This window comes from Strix aluco, chromosome 11, assembly GCF_031877795.1.
Source record: "Strix aluco isolate bStrAlu1 chromosome 11, bStrAlu1.hap1, whole genome shotgun sequence".
Lineage (NCBI taxonomy): Eukaryota > Metazoa > Chordata > Aves > Strigiformes > Strigidae > Strix > Strix aluco.
The window spans coordinates 8,457,260-8,478,927 of NC_133941.1; the positions used below are offsets into that span (position 1 = coordinate 8,457,260).

Genomic DNA, 21,668 nt, shown 5'->3' on the forward strand with positions numbered 1-21,668 from the left:
TCTTTTTTATCTAGTGCCAAAATTTACAGCTTACCACATAGCGTTGATTTTGTAGCATAGGTTTACATTTGCTGACAGTACTCGTCTGATGTCATATTGACCTAGTCCTGCGCTCCCACAGATTCTCACAGTCCTTTTGGAGATGTGGTGCATACCGCAGGAAACAGCCCACCGGCATCCCTTGCTAAGTAGTGCCCTTTGAGTAGATGGAGGAATAACTGCAGAGTCCTACCAGAAAGAATTAATTTTCCTTTCGTCTAAGATGACTTGAACAGTGTATCTGTCCTGGAATTTGAGAGGAAAACTTAAAAACCTGTGAAAAATGTAATTTTTTTTTTTTGAAGGATCAGGTTCTTCTGGAGTCCTTTCTCTGAAGTTCCGTGGGATTGGGACCTGTTAAATTAGAGGGGACTTGGATTTCTTTGTGCTTTTCTTCCTCTCTGATTTCACAGGGACCCCAGCAGTGTCTTTTTGCTTCCAGGCAAGGACATAATGGTACTCTGCACTCATTTGGTGCAAGGAGTCCATGTAGTCAACGTTCAGGGTAGTCTACATCCATCTCATTTACTGCATGACAACAAGCCTTGTAAAGACTGCCTGATCCACATTCACTGTGAAACTTCAGAAATTTCCCACTGTATGTGATGAAGTCTGTAAAATAAGGAAATGAAATAGTAGAATTAAGACTTCTTTACTAATACATTTAAATTGCTGGAGGCAAAAGGCATATTTCAGTCTCTGAATTAACCTGGTACCAATCCTGAGGAGATGGAAATTGAACCATGTTGCCCAGCAATTGGTTTGGGAAAAAAAACAAACCTGACATAACAGACACTTTTCTTTTGGAACAGGATTTAGTTCTTAAAACACACAACATTTGACTAATAAGGAATTAATGTCTGTAGACTGAGCTAAGTAGAGGTGGAAGAAATAAAGAGAGGAAATGGTCTCTAAAGAGACTCAACCTATAAATAGCTGTGCTGAGACTATGACAAAGGCTGCTGTTGTTCCATAACCAACAAAGAACAAAAAGACCAGTTTGTTACATTTGGTAACAGTACTTAATTGATAAGCAAAATCAGAGATTTCTGTGTAGAGTGAGCTAAGGGAAGTTTCCAAGTACCTCTTAATTGAAAAGGGCTCATTGCAATCAACTGCTTGTGGAAGTGTTTGTAAACTTTGGTTTTGGGTCACAAGTTAACTGGCTTTGCTTTTGCAGTGAAAGGTATCACAAAATGGTCACTAGTTTTCTGTGTAGATGTGACCTAGTATTTGAATCGCTAGGTACTGTGTAAAGTACTCTTGTATGCCAAGTAGAGTTGACAGTTCATCCAACTAATCAATTCTAGGAAGAGTCTGACATGAAAAGCCACGTGAGTATGTGCAGTTCCACTTCTAAATATGACTTTTCTGTGGAAGTTAAACTCTAGAAGTAGGAGTCTTATTTCATGGACTGTTGCTGAGCGTGTGCTTGTAGGTAAGGAAACAACACAATACATTGTAGGCTGCATGAGCTGGGGAACAGAATCCATTCCCGCCTGTACTGATACCTTAGAAATGGCCTTGCTGATCACACAACTGATGTCTCAGTGATTTTATACAGAGCCCGAATGACCCAAATGTGGGTGCTGGTTTTGTTGGTCAGTGGAGGAGTGAAGCCAAGGCCTAGAAATATGAAATCTTGCAAATGAAGGCATTTTAGACCATGCTATTTCAATGAAGATAACAAGTTAAGCATGGCATAAGCCACTCTTCCTTTGTTTACTTTTTGGGAGAGTAAAGGTGGATGATCTGAGAGATGCTGTGTTTAAATTTCTTCATAGCCAGAAGTAGCTAAGAAAGCCTTAAGGAAATCATATTTAGGTTGGAAACATGCTAGAATTTGGAGAAGACAGGGAAGGAACCTCCTTAGCACCAGAAAATTCCATGTCTTTCTCAAATTTTTGAGATTCCATCTTCCCAGTGAAATGGCTGTGAGAGTTTTGAACGTTTTCCCACCTCTTTGTACTTGGAGACAAGGATGAAAGGCTTGAATGTCTTAATAGATCAGAGCTGAAATGTTTCCAATCAGTGTTTCATTTTTTCCAGTTTCTTCTAATAGGAAGCATTTGAAATAAATGCCTAGGTGTTGCTCTGTTGTGTCCATTATAAGCCCCTTTTGGGGTTTTTTTGCCCCATTTCATCCTAGTGGCTGCTTTTGTGTTCTTACAGCACTACTGACTTGGCCATCTCAAACCAATGCCCTCAGCGTAGGGGTCCTCTCCCCTTTCCACTTCTCTAAACTCTGCACTGATGATTATTGGTCTTACCTTACAAGTCAACTAATTTTATTCCTCTGGGACCTGGAATATAATTGTGAACAGAGGATGTGCCTCAATTTTAACTGCAGGTATTTTAGCCATGTGAGAGATGACCTGAAGTGTTGTATGTGCTTTATATTTTTTTTCATTTGAAAGAAATTGTGTGAAGTTAGTCACAAAGATGTGACTTGCAGCCATCCTGGAGAAGAGGCCTCTCAGAGGCTTCTACTGGGTGTGGACTGACCATACACATAGTCACACTCGTAGTAAAAAGTTAAAACTGAATTTTGACCTGTGGAGTTCAGCTTGCTGGGAAAAGTAGTCAAAGAAAGAAGCCAATCAGTCTCTTTCCTTATGGATCACTGATTTAAACTGAGACGGTTGGCATCTACCTCTAATGTAAATTTCTGTGATAAGCATTTGTGTGCACATGCAAACCTGCAACATTTAGCAGCTGTGCAAATTTGTCCCTTTATTTGGCTAATGGTGCATCAGTGGCGCTTGTGCTTTGGCTGTTGCACAGCTCTTGCTTGGGTTCCTCTGGTGCTTGCATCTTCTGCAGCACTTCAGTGTGCACATTCAGCAGCTGCTGCCTGTGTTACTGTCACCTTTTGTGGTGATTGCTTATGCAGGTCCTGTTTATTTACATGGAAATCTGGCACAGTGTTGACACCTTTAAAAGAAAACGATAATATATCACAAACTTGTAATAAGCAGGGTCCAACTTGCAGCTTGGTGACCTTAACTGTTCACCATGTTTCATTATAACCTAGCTGCTTTACCCTGGCTTTGAGATGCTAGTTTCTGGATTTCTGAAAAAAATATCTTTTTATTCCCTGAAATTCCTAATTAGATTTCACATGTCTGGTTTTGAACTTCAAGTCCCTGGGCTACAAACAAGGTCTTTGTGCTCTCCCCATGCTTAGGAGCATGAATAGAAAAAGCACATCCAAGTCAGAAGGGTGTATGACGCTATGGCTGTGCCTGTGTCATGGATGCATTTGGGGGGCCAAAAGATACAAGGGTCAGCCTTGTAGAGCAGTGAGAGTGAGTGGTCACCCTGACATTAATGCGGGAAGGTCACAACTGGGACCATAGTCTGTGATACACAGCTGTGACCTTAGCTTCATTATAGATGTTCCTTTTTTTTTTCTTCTGTTTTTTTTAAATATTGCATTCAAGAGCTAAGGGGAGGGTGAGGAATTGCAAGGCTGAATCTTGGTAAGAATTCAGTTACATTTTTCCTCTGTCACTTAAAGATTGAGTCCAGGGACTTTGTTGTTGGCCACTGTCTGTTCAAGACAGGTACTGGGTGCATGGCTTCTAGCTGGTGGGACTTTAATGGATGCATATCAACTTTGCTTCTTATGGTAGCTCCAGATGGCAGAGAAATTTTCTTAAGTCTCAGTCTGGCAAGGACCATCAGTAGGAGTTTAATAGTCCAGGCTGTGACTCACTCCATTGTATTCAACAGCATTATTTACATGGGTGTAAAGTTAATAGTTTAATCTCTGCAGGATCAGTGTCTTGGAGGGATTGATTTTCTTTGCAGCAACAATGATAAGAAGTATTGCCACTCAGATAAGATATCAAAGTGGTTTATACCTGTCTTTTCAAAACCTAGTTTGAAAACAAAAAAGAGATGGGTAAAATAATCCATTCAGGATAAATGTAAACTTTAAATATGTTTCAATTTAAAGGGATAGCTTTGCTAAGTCTTGTTGGAATACTATCCTATTTCTGTATAAATCTCCTTGCTTTAAACATACCTAAATAAGAATAGCAGAATGAACAAGTAATTGAGGAAACAATGTAAAAATAATTCTCCTCCTACTGATGCACGTTTTTGTTACGTAAGGCAAAAAACAAGTTAAAGTAAACTTAAATATTTTCTGTGTAGGTAGCTTTCAAATCACATGAAAAATGTGAATTGATTAATATAGTGTTCTTCAAGCATGTGACAACTTGCTAAGTACTTTCACTCATATTCCTGGAAAAAGGGGGGCTTCCTCTGTGAGATTTCTGTAGGCTTTTTCAGATGTTTTGAGTAAGAGAAGTGATGGGGGTACAGATGCAATAGTTTCACAGAAAAATAAGGAACAACAATACAGCAGTATTGTCAGCGTGTTATCTCCCCTGTATATTCTCGAGGAGAGAGGACAGAATTTTCCCAGTGTAAGTGTTTTATTCCTCATCCTGTGTTTATCTGTGACTTTTGCTGACCTTATTGCACGCTCTGTTTGCACATGAAAAAGAGCACAGATTTCTTAGCAGATCCTGACTCTGTTCTTCTGTACAAAGCCTTTCATAAGGGCAAACCAATTGATCCTTTTCCTTGTTTATCTTTTCCAGTTGCCTGTGTCTGGCAATTTGATTGACCTTTACGGCAACCAAAGCATGCCTCCTCCAGGACTAAACATCAGCAACTCATGTCCAGCTAATCTTCCTAATATAAAAAGGGAGCTCACAGGTAAATATGTCTAAAATACCACTTTGGAGCAATAGTATAATTGTTTTGGATACAGGTGATATTGGATATAGTTTCTGTTATGACAAAGAATCTAGGAATGAATAGTTACTTTTTGCTTTGCAGACCATTTTTTAGCAGCTGTATTAGCCAGAAATGCAGTTGTGTTCATGTGTGGGCATGTGTGTGTTCACTGTTGCAAGTGAAGATGAAGTCCCTAGTTGTTACAGTCAAATCTGCACATTGAAAACATTGTGTCACAGGAAGCTTCCATGCATGTCCTGCAGAGCTGTTTTCTAGTTTGGACTTATTGTTTGCTCTATCAACACCAAACTTTTATCAAATCTGCATTTAAACTGCAACAGGGGAGGTTTAGACTGGACGTTAGGAAAATTTTTTTCACAGAAAGAGTGGTCAGACAGTGGAATAGGCTGCCCAGGGAGGTGGTGGAATCACCATCCCTGGATGTGTTTGAGGGTCGTTTAGATGAGATGCTGGGGGATATGGTGTAGGGGAGAACTTTGTAGAGTAGGGCTGAGTGTTGGACTCGATGACCCCAGGGGTCTTTTCCAACCTGAATGATTCTGTGAAATCTTGAGTCTCTCTGGAATTCATGTCCAGAAATGCTGCATGTTGAGTAGGGGAGGGCAGTAATGAACAAGTAACCCATTGTAGTATAAAATATGGACACCTAGATCCTATAAAATGTAAAATTAGCCACTCAAGAGAGAGAATATGCATCTTGTAAGTTGAGATGAAATTGAGTTATCCTGTAAATTTTTTGTTGTGTGGGTTCTGCCAGCAGTGCTCTGAATAAGCTGTGGGAGGCAGCGGGAGGGGAGACACTAAAAGCCTCTTTTCTCAAGTGCATGTGTACAGAAGCTAAATAGTTTGAAGGAAGAAATAAGAAGTTTCGTATTCTCAAGCATGTTTTATTTTTGTTGTTCTGCTTCACTTGAAAAGATATAAGCACATGCGGGGTACAGTATACAAGGCAAGATTGTCCTCAAGACGAACAAATTCCGTTCTAGAACCAATGACAAAATCATCTTAATACCCAGAAATGGCTGTTCTTAAGCCCAGCAGGGAGTCATACTATATGCAGTATGGCAGAGGCATAGTTTCTTTCTTCTCTGTCATCTTTCTGGGTTTCTGTTGTGAAAACTCACAGGCTGACTCAGTTGTAAAGCAGGTTCTGGGCAGGAATTAGTTTAAGTAGAGCAGTTTTAATAGCCCAGGAGTCACCTTCTCAGGAGGAAGTGCCACATCTCTGAGCTGGCAGATATTTGCATTTATATAACTGCACAAAATTTGAATTCAGCACCAAATGAAGACACACAAACCGCACAATGATTTGTGGCTGCTAGAAGAAGAAGAGCTTATATAGCAATGGAACTATGTTAAGAGGAGGGTGGAAGGGCATGAGAACTACTCAGTCCTGCATTACAGACAGTTTAATTGCCCCAATAGAAAGATAAAGGTAGCTGTAGACTGCAAACTAAACATCCAACTTGTTGGATGTCCAGGCTGGTGGATTTACTGCAGGTGGTTGTGTAAGGCAAAGAAGGCAGCAAGAGAGGGGAAATCAGTGAGTGAAGTGGTCTTATGGAAGTCCTCAGTACATCAAAATAGTCCTGAACTAAGTTAAATGTCTATATGCTACCTGTACACAGAAAGAATTTAGGTGAGTGCTTTTTCTGTTCAAAATATATGCTAGCAGATTGCATTTCACTTAGGAGAAGTTTAGGAATTAAATTCAAATTTAACAGCAGTCACTTTGATCTGGCCAAGCCTTTGTGCAGAAAGCACTATTGATGGTGTTTTCTGACAGCCAGTGATTTTTAAAATCAGCATGTTATTGCAGGCAGAAATTTTTGGTTTTCCATTTCCTGATTTAGCTGCTTGAGCTAAGCTGGAGTGAGCTAGCAATATTTAAATCTAGCATTTGTCAGAAACTTTTCCTCATCCTACTGTATAAATACAAAAATGATGAAGAACCCCCAAAAGAATCAAATCTGTTATCCCAGCATCTGATGTGGATGATGGTTGTGAGCTCTCAGCTGTAGTTATGTATAGTGTTTAATGGGATTGCTGCTTACCCAGGAGTGCAGTCTATCAGTTTTGGCCTTACAAATCTTGTATCTGTTTTATAAAGCAATATTGGATTAAGCCAAAATTTCATTAAGACATGCAATGATCTTGTGAACTTTTTTTGGGCTCCTTTGGGAGCCTAGCATAGGAAAGGATATGTCTTGTTACGCTGTGTGTGATATTGAGTAGCTGTGTATTCTAAGCAATGAAGTAGTAAGTTTCTGGTACTCCAAGGGAAACCCTTATCACCTGTTATTTTGAATTGGGTGGGACATAATCCATATTCCTTAAAAATAAAGTAATACAGGAAAGAAACTTGTTGGAGACAGTGAGGGGTTTTGTTTCCGTAATGGAATGTGTGATAATAGATTGTACACTCATTCCTCCTCACTGACTTACTGTGGAACTAAATAATGCTTGCTGGTTTTAAGATTTAGATGCAACAGGTCAAGGATTAATGATCTCACCTTTTTCAAAAATTAAAAGGGGTAGAGCAAACATGAGAAAACTTAAAATTGCTTGAGAAAAGTAAGGTCAAATGGGAACTAAAAATAACAAATTTAGTTATGCTTTTGCCTGAACTATTGCATGTTGAAGTCCAATAAAAAATGTGTGGAGCAGGGTTACGAGCAGTTCTGAGTTGAGGAGTCAACTGATGTGCAGCACAGTTGTCACTATTTTTCTTTTTCCTTTTCCTGAAGCACGGAACATTGTTCTCTAACATTATTGCTAATAAAGGTGTTCAATTTTTCTTTTTTTTTCTTTTTTTTCACATAATGAGAACAGTTAGCATAGCTGGAAAATACAGTATTTTTAATAGGTCGGTTAAGTTATACCTTGAGTCTTGTGGTGATGTGCATGCACGTGCCGCAGAAGGACACAGCCTTCATTCCTCTGACTCCTGACTGCTTCACATCCTGCGCGGGTAGCAATGCAGTAAGCATGCTGTTCCTCTGGTTCAGCTTCTGTGTGGTACGTGAGCGTGCCAGCTGTATGTAAACCTAGGAGAAGGTATGCTGGATTTCAGCAGTTCGTTGTCCTCAAATACCTTGCTGAATCAGAGCCTCCGTGGGAAACACTCTCGTCATGGAAGTCAGTATGGGAGGTGTGGGAAGAGATGCTCCGCAGGTGCAGGGGTGAAGCTCAACACCAGCGTTGTGTATAGGCAATGACAGCTCGATGTACAGACCCTTCTCACTTGTTGTAATGGGTGTAATAATTGGTTTGACAAACACGGATCAGGCTTCCTGCGCAAATGTTTCACAGACTGAAATGTTGTGTTTGAATTACTTTAATTCTAATTACTTCATTCACATGCACAGCATGTATTTTTCCTACAGAATCAGAAGCGAGAGCGTTGGCTAAGGAGAGGCAAAAGAAAGACAATCACAACTTGAGTAAGTTTTGGTTCTTTGCATTTTGCACCAATTCTAGTAATGATTTTAGGTGTTAAGTGTTCAAATGCTGGTGTTTTAAATCTGAATCTGACACTCACTGCATGTAGTATATAGCACCAGTTCATTATGTTATGCCCATAGGTTTAACTATCTTGAATTTTTGTAAAATGTGTGCTTAAATCTACTATTGAATTTTAAACTCTCTTATTTTTTTTTTTTTCAATAACCCAAGTGAATAGGTGGTTGTTATCCGTGGAATTACTGGGAACAACATTTGATCCAGTTGCTTATGACAAATTATGAATTTTAAAAATTAATCTAAAATTTTAGATATGTGGTCAATTTGTGACTTTAAACATCAGTGTGTGTCCTCAGTGTGGCAATTTTATAAATTCCATTTTTGAAGGGAATGCGTATTTCCAAGTTGGAAAAAAATATTTTAAAATAATGAGCATCTTATGACCTAAAGGATCCTTAAGATGTCCTTTTATACTTTATATTACTAGAAAAAAGGAAGTGTTTCATGCCTTGAGCTATACAGAAGCCTCTTCCATAGCATGAAAAGCGAATGCAGGAGAATTGGTATTTAAGTTTGACTTTTGGATACTTGGAGTGTTGCATCTGGAATTTTAAAAAGAGACTATACATTTTGTCCCTCTTCCTGCTTTGGGATTTCTTTGAGCATCTAATTTTTTGTCTCTGAATTCATCTGTGATGCTTTTTCCATAGGAAAACATTTGCTTCTCAGTTGAGTCCTATGGTAACACAGCCATCCTGTTTTTTAGAGTCTGAGTTTAACTCTGCCACTCCAGCAGTCCCACATTTTTATAGTATAGACAGAACTTCTGTCTTAGTGTGTTCATGTGTAGGAAAGCAAAATAAATTATTGTGTCACTGGATTTTAAGCTTCAGGCGAACATTTCAAAGGTGCTTAAAGAAATCTTTGATGAAACACTTTATATGTTGTAACTAAGTGTGAATATTACTTGTAACATTTGTGCTGTTTTTCCTAAAGTTGAACGAAGAAGAAGATTTAATATTAATGATCGTATAAAAGAACTAGGCACTTTGATACCCAAGTCAAATGACCCGTAAGTATAATGTGCTCTATGAAACTGTGGGAGGGACGTGTTAAAAAAAAAACCAAACCCAAACTTAGGGGAGAAAAAGAATTTATGAAAAAAAAATCCAAGTTTTCTTCTATGATCTTGATACTCTGTGACTGTAGAAATGCTTGAAGGTTCCGTTATATTTTCTGAAGACTTTTGAGGTTTATTTTTTCCCTTTTGGAACTTGCTAAAGTTTATATTAATTTGATGATTTTTGTCACAAAACAGTCTCTGTACTGTTGTGCAGCAGCTCAGCATCCGGCAGGATCCTGTGCTTTGGCAGGGTAGGGGTTGATGCTAGGAATGACTGCCCTACCAGAGATAGAGTTGTCAGGATGTGATACCTTAGACTAGTCTTGCTGCTTGCTGGTTGCCTGGCTGCTTGTCTTGTTAGATGATTCTTTTAATTTATTAGATGTCATAGCTTGGCAAGACAGAACCAATCCCTCTTTCTGTGAAAATGGAGGGCAGTTCATCTGGGAAGCCATCATGTTCCCCTTCCCTTCAAGAGAAAAGAAGAAAAATAAAGAGCGTAGCCATGTGTCTGTTCACTGATAATTTGCCAGTGTTTGTGTTAATTTCCCAGTAGTTCTTGTAAGTAATTTTACTGCTACTAACTTTTCTTAATGCTTTCCTAATGCTGATTCAATAGCAAGGAACACCCCTTGCTCTGGAGCATGAAAGTCTCACTTAAATCTGAATCAGTGCCCCGTTATGCTTCTGGGGAGAGTTTCCTTTATTTTAAGGCTCACGGAGCAACTCATAGCTACTCTTTGGAGAGGCTCTTTAGCTTCCTCTAAGGCAAGCAAGACAATACTGCACAGTATCAGCCTACAGGACAGGTGGATCTTTTGTAGAATCACAGAATGGTTTGGGTTGGAAGGGACCTTAAAGATCCTCTACCTCCCACCCCACCACCATGGGCAGGGACACCTTCCACTGGACCAGGTTGCTCAAAGCCCCGTCCAACTTGGCCTTGAACCCTTCCAGGGAGGGGGCAGCCACAGCTTCTCTGGGAAACCTGTGCCAGTGTCTCACCACCCTCACAGGGAAGAATTTCTTCCTTACATCTAATCTAAATCTGTCCTCTTTAAGTTTAAAACTGTTACCCCTTGTCCTCTCCCTACATCCCCTGATCAAGAGTCCCTCCCCAGCTTTCCTGTAGCCCCTTTAAGTACTAGGAGGCTGCTCTAAGGTCTCCTCAGAGCCTTCTCTTCTCCAGGCTGAACACCCCCAACTCTCTCAGCCTGTCCTCACAGGGGAGGTGCTCCAGCCCCCTGATCATCTTCATGGCCCTATCTTTGGTCTGACAGTCTGAAGTAAACTTTTTTTTAATTTAAACTAAGTAAGATGATGTGGGGGAGAAGATGATGCAGACAGCCTCTCTCTCTAAAGCGAGTGTGGGAGGAATAATGTGGGAGAGGCAATATGGGAGCCACATACCCCCCTGACTGAAGAACCATCACCCCTAGGGTGCAATGAAGCATTTGTATTTTATCGAGAGTTTAAGTTTAAAGCACCTGAGTATGCTGCTGTATTGGGCTCTTCTCTTCCTACCGTAACACAGCTGTGATACAGTGCTGCCAGGAGGACTATGGCTTGCTCCTTCTTGGAAGCTAAAGGGTCTCGGGTCTTTCTCCCACAGAAGCACCAGGTCATATATGGTCCTTGTAACTCCCCAGCTGAAATTGAGCATCACCCAGCTAGCAAGCCCTGCGATGTTTGAGAAGAGTCTTGTGGGGTTTGATGGTTGTTGTCTTGCAGCCTTGCCATAAGGCAACAAAAGGAGCCCCAGGTCTTCACTCTGCACAGTGCTGGTCCCAAACTGTGCAGAAGGCAGGGGGTTGGCCCCAGGGGGCTGCGGGGAGCCCGGGTGGCTGCAGGGCAGCTCCTGGGCTCTGTGCCTCTCGGCTGGGCCAGGGCTGGCTGCAGGCTGCTTCCCAGTACCTGCCCTTGGGCTGCTTCCCAATACCTACACTCTGGCCCCCTCTAGAGCATTTCAAATGCCTTCTGTATTCTTAAACTGGGAATAAATACTAACCAGGCGAAATGTATATATGAGGTGTAATCACAGCTGTTGATGTGAAGGTAATGACTATAAAATAAAGCCTCCCCAAGAGCCTTAACTTTTACTTCTGTGTTGATTTCAAAGGGATATGCGCTGGAATAAGGGAACTATTCTAAAAGCGTCAGTGGACTACATCCGTAAGCTGCAGAGAGAACAGCAACGCACAAAGGAGCTTGAGAACAGACAGAAGAAGTTGGAACATGCCAACAGGCACCTGCTGCTCCGAATACAGGTTTGCTGATAAATAAGGTGCAAACACTCTTGATGTTGCAGTGTGAGACTGCAAATAATGGTAACTGAAGCTTGTTTGTAGGAATATGGATTAGAAGGAACCACCATCTTAATTGTGACCAATGCTGAGATGTCTGCAGAGATTTTTCAAAAAAAAAACCCCAGGATACATTAGTTCAAAATAAAATCCCAGCACCCTAGTAAAGCATTTATGGCTGGTCTATTTTTGTTCTACCATGGCCAATATAAGTTGCAAGCCATACTATAAAAAAGATTTATATGTTAGTGGTTTTTCCTGGGTGCCAGACCTAAGGAATTGGGACTTTGTATATCATCTATTTGCTGATAGTGATGAAATTCGGTTCAGCTGTTTGGGATACGCTCACTTTAGTTGTCTTGTTTGTGGAGTTCTTTTGACCTGTAGCTTTAGTGCTTGTTTTCTTCTGAGGTGGTTTCAGATGAGTGGCAATAAATGAAATCTTTTTGTTTTGCTTGTGGGTTTTCTGAATTATGTGGGGACCAATCTAGGCCCTATCTGTCAGAGAACTCTGCAGATTGCGGTCTTCTACATATGATCTCTTATGTCTTCTCTTGATCAGCCTCTCCCTGATGTTCTGCAGGAATCTGCTTTCTGGTGGAGGGTAAACACTGCTCGCAGGACAGAATGGGCAGGGAGGGCAGTATTGGGGACAGACCCTGCAGCACTGTAGCTCGAGTTCCTTATAGCTATCTTGGAGACTGGCAGCTGTATTTAACGTTGAGGCTGCCCTGGCTTGTCTGAGAGCAGTTGCAAAGAAGCACACCTAATGTGAGGGCTCCAAGAGTTGTCGCAGTAAGACAGCCAAGAGCTATGGATGTTGAGCTGCTTTTTTTTGTCTGAGGAGCTATGATTGGTTGTCTTCCTTGTTCCTTGACGTCTGTAGGACTGTAAAACAGTTCTCCTTTTCAACACTGAAAAGCAGTAGGTGTCATGAATATGTTTTCTCCATGGGTTGTTGCCTTGTTAGATTCACCCAGGTTCCCAGTAGCCTGTATTACACTGAGATTTAGGGGTGAGGACTCTCTTTATTTAATTCCTTTGCCTTCACCTTGAGATGGACAGGAAATCTTAGCCTTGCAGCCTGCATAGCTTTTGTTGTCAACTCTGTTCTCCAGTAGGCAAAGGTAGCTGGATATTCAACCCTCTCCATACAGGGTAATTAAAGAAGTATATCCAGAACTGAGTGTAAGAACACCTAACGCAGAGACGGTGATGTCCTGATGTCCCAGACATTCTCGTGTTGTTACTCGCCTGCAGTGCGAACAGCTGAACTCTGCGTGCAGGCTGCAGTGTGCCAGGCTGGCTGCTGTGTCGGGAGACCCCTGAACCGCAGCACGGCTAATCCACAGAGTAGATAATGAAGCTAGAAATACCTGAGAGTCAAGTGTGGAAGTAAACAGCTTTAAAATAGAACAGGCTGGGCTGAACTTCAGCACAATTTTTGTACTTTGTTGAGCAATCTGTTTGCTAGAGTGAGACGATAACGATGTGCAACCCCTCTGCAGAGCAGCGTCAAGCAGTGGTATTTCAACGCTAAGTCAGATCACTTTTCAAGCATTTTTCATCTTCCTTTGCATATCCATCTGCTCTGGCTGCTCCTTCAATCAAAATAACATGAAAAATAGACCCTTGAATAATGGAGAATACATCTGACAGCAAATAACCTGAAGTGTGTATTTTCCCTTTCTGTGTTGATTCTGATTAAGCACAGAATAAGGAACTCAACGATTTTCTCACGTTAGCTGATGGAAGAAGTGCTTCCTTGTTCCACCTTCTCTGTTGATCTTGCAGTATGCCATTACAAGCTTGTTATCTTAGCTTGAAAATGGAAAAAAGGCTCTTAATCAACCTCAGTGATAGGAATATCCAGAAACAGTACAATCACAACAGTGATTGTGATTGCCTACCATAATGCCTAAGTAGAATCAGAACATCTCTCTTACTGCTGCTGTTGAGAAAGGGCATTTAAGTGAACTCTTCTATTATCTGTCTTCAGTCAAGTGCATCCGTATGATTAAATGTGAAGGTGAGATTTAAACTTTTCATGGAGATTCCTGGCTGTGTGTGAAGTCTAAGGCCTTCCTATGACTTGCCTATAATTTTTCAGTGCAGGAATAGTGTTGCTCAGTTTTGGCTGACCTCTTTACTTCCAGCTCTATCAGACTTGTAGAATTAGAAATGTCCCTTCCCGTCTCTCAGCAGGAAATGACGAGCATGATACAGGCATGCTATACCTTCACATGTGACTTTTTTAAAAAGTACTAAGATTACGCTTCAATATTTTTTTTTTTTTTTTTTTTTTATTTCCAACTTTTAAATGCTTTCCTCACCTGACTTGATGCCAAACTTGCCTGCTGTGGCACTGGGTTGAGAAGAGGCCCGAGGGGAAATGTGTCTGTTCTACAGGGCGCTGGGTTTTGGCCCTGGTGTAGGTTCTGAGGAGAAGTGTGAAGGACCTGTGTGGGGTGGTGTTCACCCACCTCTTCGAGATGGATGTTCAGGTGAAAATCTGCAGGGGAGAAGTGTACAAGGTACAAGCACTTGTCACTACTGGAAAGGAAAGAAACGGTTTGTGTCCAACAGAAGGAAACTCAGTACAGAAACAGAAACAGAAGTCACAGTACACAAGAGCGTAAGGTAACGGATTTTGCTTTCAGAATTTTTATTTTAATTTGTCCCTTATCCTCCTTCACAGGAACTTGAGATGCAAGCTCGGGCACACGGACTGTCCCTTGTCCCCTCTACAGGCCTTTGCTCCCCTGATATGGTCAACAGGGTCATCAAACAAGAGCCTGTGCTGGACAACTGCAACCAAGACATCATGCCGCACCACACAGACCTGTCTTGCACTACCACCCTCGATCTCACTGACGGTACCATCACCTTCAGTGACAACCTCGGAAATGTGACTGAACCGACTGGCACTTACAGTGTTCCTGCAAAAATGGGATCCAAACTGGAAGATATCTTGATGGACGATACCCTCTCTCCTGTTGGAGTAACTGACCCGCTACTTTCCTCTGTGTCTCCTGGAGCGTCGAAGACGAGTAGCAGGCGGAGCAGCGTGAGCATGGAGGACACCGATCATGCTTGTTAGCATATACTTGGCACGCCTTTCATAAACTGCTTTGTTTCTTGATCAGTAGATTAAATAATTTACCTTTTGTAGAATTTTTTGATTTTTTTTTCCTTGTGCTTCATCAGTAGCCCAGTGTGTGTGCGTGTGTGTATATATTATATATATAGGAATTTTTTTAGAAATTTTGTGAAGAAACTTGTATATTCTATTTTAAAACTACCATTGCCTCCAAAATATTGTACAACATATGTACAGTATCTGTGAACTGGATTCGCCAAGAACTTTGAACTGGTCAATCTACTCAAAGCAATAGAATTACAAATGAAGAGTCTGTTTCTACTGGGGGGGAGGGGGGAATTGTAGAATTGTAAATGCAACCTATTTACTTGGAAACAAAATGTAAAGTTAAAGAATGTAAAGAAACCAAAAAAAAAGTCCAATTTGTAGTTGTATTAATTGAATAGTGCTGCCTTAAAGATACAGTGTCCCTCAAACGTTGGTCTTTACATGACAAGTGTTTAGGGAAAAATACCCACCCTACTCCACTCAGAATACAAACAAAAAAAAAGTGTTTAGACATCCTGATTGTGTTGATTGCGATATAAAACGCTGTTGCTGAAAATTGCAGGGAGATAAGAGTCTCTTTCTCAGAGTGCTGTTTAATTTTACTCTGAGCTGATTTGGGTTTTCCTTTTGATCATGGTTCGAGTTTTTCTCTTAGATTTTTATTTTGTTTTGTAACACGTGTTGATGGCTTGCCAACAGTAAACCAAGCAGGAGCACTGTAAGTCAGTATACACTCTTTGGACAAAAAAAAGTGATACATTTTATCAACTGGGCACATTATGTTGTACATATCTAATTGGCTTTATTTTTTTTAAATTGCATTGTACAGTTTATTTTGATTTGCATGGATTCCTTAGTTATCCTCAACTTTTTGTTTTAAATATATTTGTATTTCATTTGTAAGATTTTTGCCTCTTAATATTGCAACAATTTTTTGACATTTTTAAAACTCATTGGAAGTTTTCTGCGTACATTGTAAACACTTGAAAGGAAGCTTTTCTGCAGGGTTCTGTGTTTTAAGAGAGATTTTGAGAATATTTTGTATATTACAGTCTCACTTTGAAAATGTTTTTAAACACATTTAAGGTAGAGTACAAATTTAGATTAGTTAATAAAACAACTCTGTAGAGAAACTGAACTTACATATTTATTTTTAGTGATACAGAAAAAAGTAGTAATATGCTTGGAAACATAAGTATGTAGTTAATATACCCGTTATAGTAATTTGTGTTTTATTTCAGCACTGGGGCTGACATAAAAAAACAAACAAAAAAAAGAGTAAATTACTGTATCTGCAAATAACTGTTACTTGATAACAATGTTATTAATTTTTAACATGCAACAATGTTGTAAAAGTAGTTCGGTGCATTATCTACTCAAGTGTAGTCCTATGCAATAACGGTAGTTATACTTGTATTATATCAAGCCTAGGTGTTTTACAGAGGTGACATGTGGTGTTACGAGCTAGACAGAGTGAATGGATTTCTCACTAGCAGCCTACAGCTGACTCGCAAGCGGCAGGCAAGCGTATCTCGTTCAGAATGAAGTGCCTTAAACTCTAGTTGTAGTCTTCCTCGACTAGCACTGACTGAAGTGTGTCATAGGAGAGAGCTTTAGGGTGATGTTTTACAGGACGTTGAAGTGTAGCATGGTGCCTACGTATAGAAAACAAGAGCTTCCTGTTCTCCTCTGTGCTACACTGGAAATTACATAGGATAAGTGAAACGGTTAGTGACTTGAGTGCCAGTTTGGCAGGCTTTATAAGGAAACCTTGGTCGCAGCAGTTAGTGTTCAGAAACCAAATGTGAATTGGGTAGCGATGGGACAGCAGGGGACAATGTCGGGAGTTCCCGTAGCCTGCGCCGTGGCTCGCTGAGCTTTTCCCCCAGCGTTTCACCAGGGAAGGCCCCTGGAAGCGTCCCCTGCCCAGCCCCGCTCCTCCCGGTGCTGACGGCGAGGGGCGCAGGGCTCGGTGGGGACGCAGCTCCCTGTGACAATACTCCAGGGTCTGCGTCCGTGTCGCTCTTTCCGTGGCTGTTGCTGGCTGCGCCCGGCCGTCTCTGTTTCTGCTTGAGCCGCGAGCTGTGTGTGAGCGTTGATGCAACCACCGAGTTGTGGCTTTTTTCTTTCTTTTTTATTTTTTGAAGGAGGAGTGGAGTTAGATTATAATGATGCCTCTCCCCCCCACCCCAGACAGCTTTTCAGGAATGTGTCTTTCCTAGAGTAGCGAAGCTCTGGGCCAGGGCAGGACCCAGGAGTTTGCAGGGTGCACTGCAGCTGTCACGGTCCTCGGGCAGGGAGATGCTCCCATTCCCTGCAAGGCAGCTGTGCTGTAGTTAGCTCCGAGTTGAGTATGCGGGTACAGGCTTCTGGTGCTGCTGTTTGGTAACGGTGACAGGTAAAGAAAATCAGGGCTGTGAAATGCTTGTAGCTGTAACACAAGGCTGCGTTACCCTTCCCCAGTAAAATGGGACAGCTCTGCAGCATTGTACAACAAAATCAGGGTGTGCGCGCTTGAGTGTAGTAACAGAACCACTGAATATGTTGAATAAGGCTTTTGGTTTGATGCCCATACTGGGCATTCAGAAATTGAAGTCTAGACTGTGGTATATAAACATTTTTCAAGCTTACATGAAACCACTGGTACTTGCTGACAGCCATGACTTCTGATTTTTGGCTGCATGCTGTGTGGAGATGAGTTAGGATTCAAGGAAAACCGTTACATCAAGAGCTGGATTTCTTGATAAAAGTTGCTGTGGCCCCAGCATGTGTGTTGTGTGTTCTCCATACGTTGTGTTGCTCTGGGGTAACACGCGACTCGGCTGTGCCCTGCTCACTCTTCGCCCCGTGTTTCCTTAGGCTACAGCCCTCCTTTGAGTTTGCCCACCCTTTGAATGGATGCACGTTGACGCTGCAGTGGGGACATCTCTAGGAGACACGGACCTCCAGGCGGGTGCTAACTGGAGATGTCTTTGCCTGTTTGAGCATCGTGGAACGTGTGGCCATGACGTTTTACAGGGGATCAATGGCAGAGGACAGAGACAGCAATTACAGGCAGGGTTTGGCATGAACTAGGTGGAGTGGGATGGACAGAAGTTGTTGCCCAGTCTGATGATGGTGTCTTGTGTGACACTGGGCTGGCTGTAGCTTCCCTGAGCGGGTGGTCGGGATACCTACCAGTTCTCACTTTGCCAAAGCCATGCAACAAGCAGGAACATGCAGAGTACCATGAAGTTCTTCCTTCCTGCTTTTGGCCTATAAAGCAATATTTAACTCTTACAACCTGTAAAAGCAAAAGGAAGGTACATAAGGAAAGCACAAAGCACAAAATAATGCACTTACATTTATGTTGTTTGACATAAAATGCACTGGGGGGGAAGCTGATGTTGATAAAAGTATAAATACCTATATTTCTTGAAAAAGTGACATTAATTACTGCCTCTTGCTATGATGCTTGGTACTGTAATGTTGATATTCATCTGCTGTTGACTGCAGCAATAATTTGTGTATGGTCCATAGCACTGTAAATTATGGATCAATATTAATGTATCCAATGAAATAATTTGAACTGTTGTTCTTGATAGATGGATTAAAGCATTTGGTTTTTCACATACGTCTGTGTAAGCCACTCGTTTTCCATGTAAGTGAATCTTGTGTTTCTGTGCATTTGAAGTCCCAGCAGTGCTCCCGTGTTTGTGACTTGGCGGTGGATGTGTCCATGTTCCTGACCTGCTGTCAGTCAGCAGCTCTGGTTGTACCAGAGCTGTCCGGTTGTGTTAGTACCGCGGTAGCACGGGGAGGACGGAGCTACGGATCAGGCCCCGCTTGGCCTTTGCAGATACACACCCAAGTGGATAGACCCAAAGCTTGTGGTCCAGCATAAGGAACTAAACAGGTGGACATGGAAAAACGTCTTTGCCTTTCCCCCCTCCTGTGGGCTTTTGCCTTTTGCCTCCCTTCACCTCCCGCCAGCTGTCCTGGGTCAGGCGTGGGCTCAGTGAGGCCTCAGGATACCTACGCCTCCTTGCCATGCTGTCCCTCCTGCAGGGTCACCTGCCCCCAGCAGCCGTTTGCAGAAGCCCCTCACCACCCTCTCGAGCTGACCTGCACACGGGGGGATCCCAGTCCTCTCTCTGCTCCCCCTTGGGTCACTCCTCCAAAACCTCTGCTCACCCAATGTGCAAACAGCTGCTCCTGGATTGTGCCTGCAGCTGCAGCCTGTGCTGGTTAGCAAGCAGCTGGGCTCTTGTTTTGTCTTCCCATCTTCATTATTTCTCCCTGTCTCTCTGTTGTTTTCATCCCTTCTGGTCTTGTTCGCCAACAGGCTGTCGCTTACTGTGCTCACAGCGTGGAGTCCTCACCATCTCTGTGGACGTTGCTGCAGCAGCGGTGGTGGTTAATGCATATTATCTCATTGGTTTTAAACTCTGAATACAAACAATGGAAGCTTGGAATTTGGCCTGTGTCTTCAAAATCTGATCCTTATTAAGAGTAGAAAATACGTTATTCTGTTGCAATTAAAAGTGGCTAGCTGTCCTGCAACACTCAATTTAAAAAACAACCAAACAAACCATGCTGGGCAAAGCTACCTGACTCTGCTAGGACTACAGTAGAAAAGCCCTGCTTCCTCCTTGGAGAAGGCATTTGAATAAAAGCTTCTGAGTGTTACCAGGCAGGCTTTGTAATGCTATTTCTTTACAGATTCAGCAGAGTATTAGAATGTGGCATTGTAGTACTGCAGTAGGAAATCTATTTATTAGCAGCCTAGGATATAATTTCTAATTTAAATTTTGAGTTTTTAGATGTATTTTGGCTTTCCTTTTGGTGGTCAGTTGTGCCAGCACTGCATTTTGGGAGTGAATTTCCTGCTGTCAGTGGGAGCAGCTCCAGGATTTGTCTGGATTGCAGAACCCAGGAGGAGCAGGAAGAAAACCCATTGTGGGGACAATGGCTGTAAGCAGTTGCTCAATGTGTGTCAGCAGGAGGTGGTAGCAGGTCTGGTTAGAACCCTTTTAGTTCCTTCAGACAAGCCTGAAAAATTCTGTTCAGGGTAAGAAAGTGGATGTTAAAAATAAGGCCACCAACACCTGGTGGGGTCTGGTTTGCTGGAAAAGCCAGACTGTGGGATGCTGCGGAGCTCGGCTGCGTGGTGCAGTGGCATGGCAGGACCTGCCACCATGTCACTGCGTCGTGCTTTCCTTCCGAGGAGATGCACCTGGGAGCTCGGCAGCTCCCGATGCCGGGCAGGAGATGGTGACTGCGCTGGCTCTGCAGGTACAGCCGCTGCTGTTCCTTTTGCTATCGCATCTGGGGGTAAGTCCTGGCACTGAATGGTGGTTGTACTCTGTTTCTCCAGCTCATTTGAAATGCATTTGCTTAAAATTGCAGGGGAATGGCTTGAAAAAGTGTCCGTGACTTACTAAAATCAATAAGCCTTAATAGGATGCTGGCTCACAGGTTGAATGCGTGTGCACTGATCATCGCCACTGTCCTTGCCTATGATCCAAAGTGCATCCTTACTTGAAACTGTTCCATTTTTAACTAAATTTTTGAGAGTGACTCTCTTAACGGGCATGTGATGAGGCTCATGTTTCCACCGAGGCTGAAAGCTGCAGTTTCTTCCTTTTTTATGACTTTCTCAACTAGATCGCAAAGGAGCGAGAAGGCTTCTGTTGAACTTTGGCAATGCTGAATGCGGGCGGATGCTCTCATTCATGGTTCCCTGGAGAGAAGGCAGCTTCCAGCCCCTCCTGCTGCCACTCTGTTACCCCATCCCTGCGCTTCCCACAGCTGAGACCTGATCGCAGAGGGAAATGATGGTTCCTGTGACAGACCTCTATGTTAGTGCTGCCCAAGAGCTGTGCGAGGCAATGAGAAGGCTGCTACGGTCAGTAGGACGAGCCAGGGCATACAAAGAATCTCAGTATTGATTACTCTTAATATATTTATAAATATATATATATATATAATTTATAAAAATCACCGTTGTTGAGGTACATGGTTGCATATTGTGGATACTGTCTCAGAGGAGCTATGAGAGAAATCCTTAATGCCCGATGCATCTGCTGTGGGCAGGGGAGGCCCGGGGAGCTGCACAGGGTGTCTGGGGGAGCTGTAGGACACTGTTTGAGGCTTTGGGAGCTGGGCACAGCCTGCCAGCAGTCGCCTCGCTATAGCCATCAGGAGATAGGGCAGCTGCAATTATTTGGGAGGGAGGGCAAGCGCCTGGGTCCTGTGGGAGCAGGGCAGAGCTGGGTGCTGGTGGGGGTCACTGGGCCCCCGGCGTGTGCTCTGCGTTTCTGAGTGGGGTTTGGTAGATGGAGCACATGGCTCTGGGGGCTCGCGTCTCGCTCACATGCTCTGCCTGCTCTCTTGCCGTTCAGCAGTGCCTCAGTGCTCCCGCTGGCTTTCCTTCTTTCCGCCTTTGATAGCAGCAAGAGTTAGGCAGGAATTAGAAAAGTGGGGAACAGCACACTCTTGTGGGGCTGCATTCTTTCCGGCCGGCTGCGAAGGTTTAATGAGGCTTCCCTGGGTGGGCACAGACCCCGCCGTGGTGATGATTTCGGCTGCATCCCGGCGCTGGCGGGGCGGAGGCGGCATCCCCATGGCGCTGCGTTAGCTCCATCCCGGCACAGGCCAGCGAACTCGCCTTGATCTAAGGCGAGCTATGATTTAATACTGTCATTTGCAAGTTGTTTTCTCTGAACGCAGCATGTAATTTGTACCAGCGGTAACGGCTCCAGACAGACAAACACAGAATGGTTGAGTACGTGTTGCACTGTACCAGGAATAGGGCAGTTGCTGTTATGTTCAGTGCTGT

The 21,668-nt window shown here is 42.8% G+C and overlaps 1 protein-coding gene across 14 annotated transcripts in view; it reads left to right on the forward strand.

Annotated features, from left to right (window-relative positions):
* The window catches only part of MITF (melanocyte inducing transcription factor), a 111,387-nt gene extending 92,926 nt beyond the window's left edge, over positions 1–18,461 (forward strand). For 7 of the 14 annotated variants that reach the window (XM_074835987.1, XM_074835986.1, XM_074835985.1 and 4 more), the window contains 5 exons: positions 4,653–4,770; positions 8,181–8,255; positions 9,271–9,346; positions 11,508–11,664; positions 14,399–18,461. In XM_074835987.1, the coding sequence (XP_074692088.1) occupies positions 4,653–4,770; positions 8,181–8,255; positions 9,271–9,346; positions 11,508–11,664; positions 14,399–14,800 (828 nt within the window). In that variant the 3' untranslated portion in view covers positions 14,801–18,461. The remainder of the gene's footprint in view (positions 1–4,652; positions 4,771–8,180; positions 8,256–9,270; positions 9,347–11,507; positions 11,665–14,398) is intronic. The other 7 variants (XM_074835989.1, XM_074835997.1, XM_074835993.1 and 4 more) reach the window with 3 other exon arrangements.
* Positions 18,462–21,668: the final 3,207 nt, after the last annotated feature.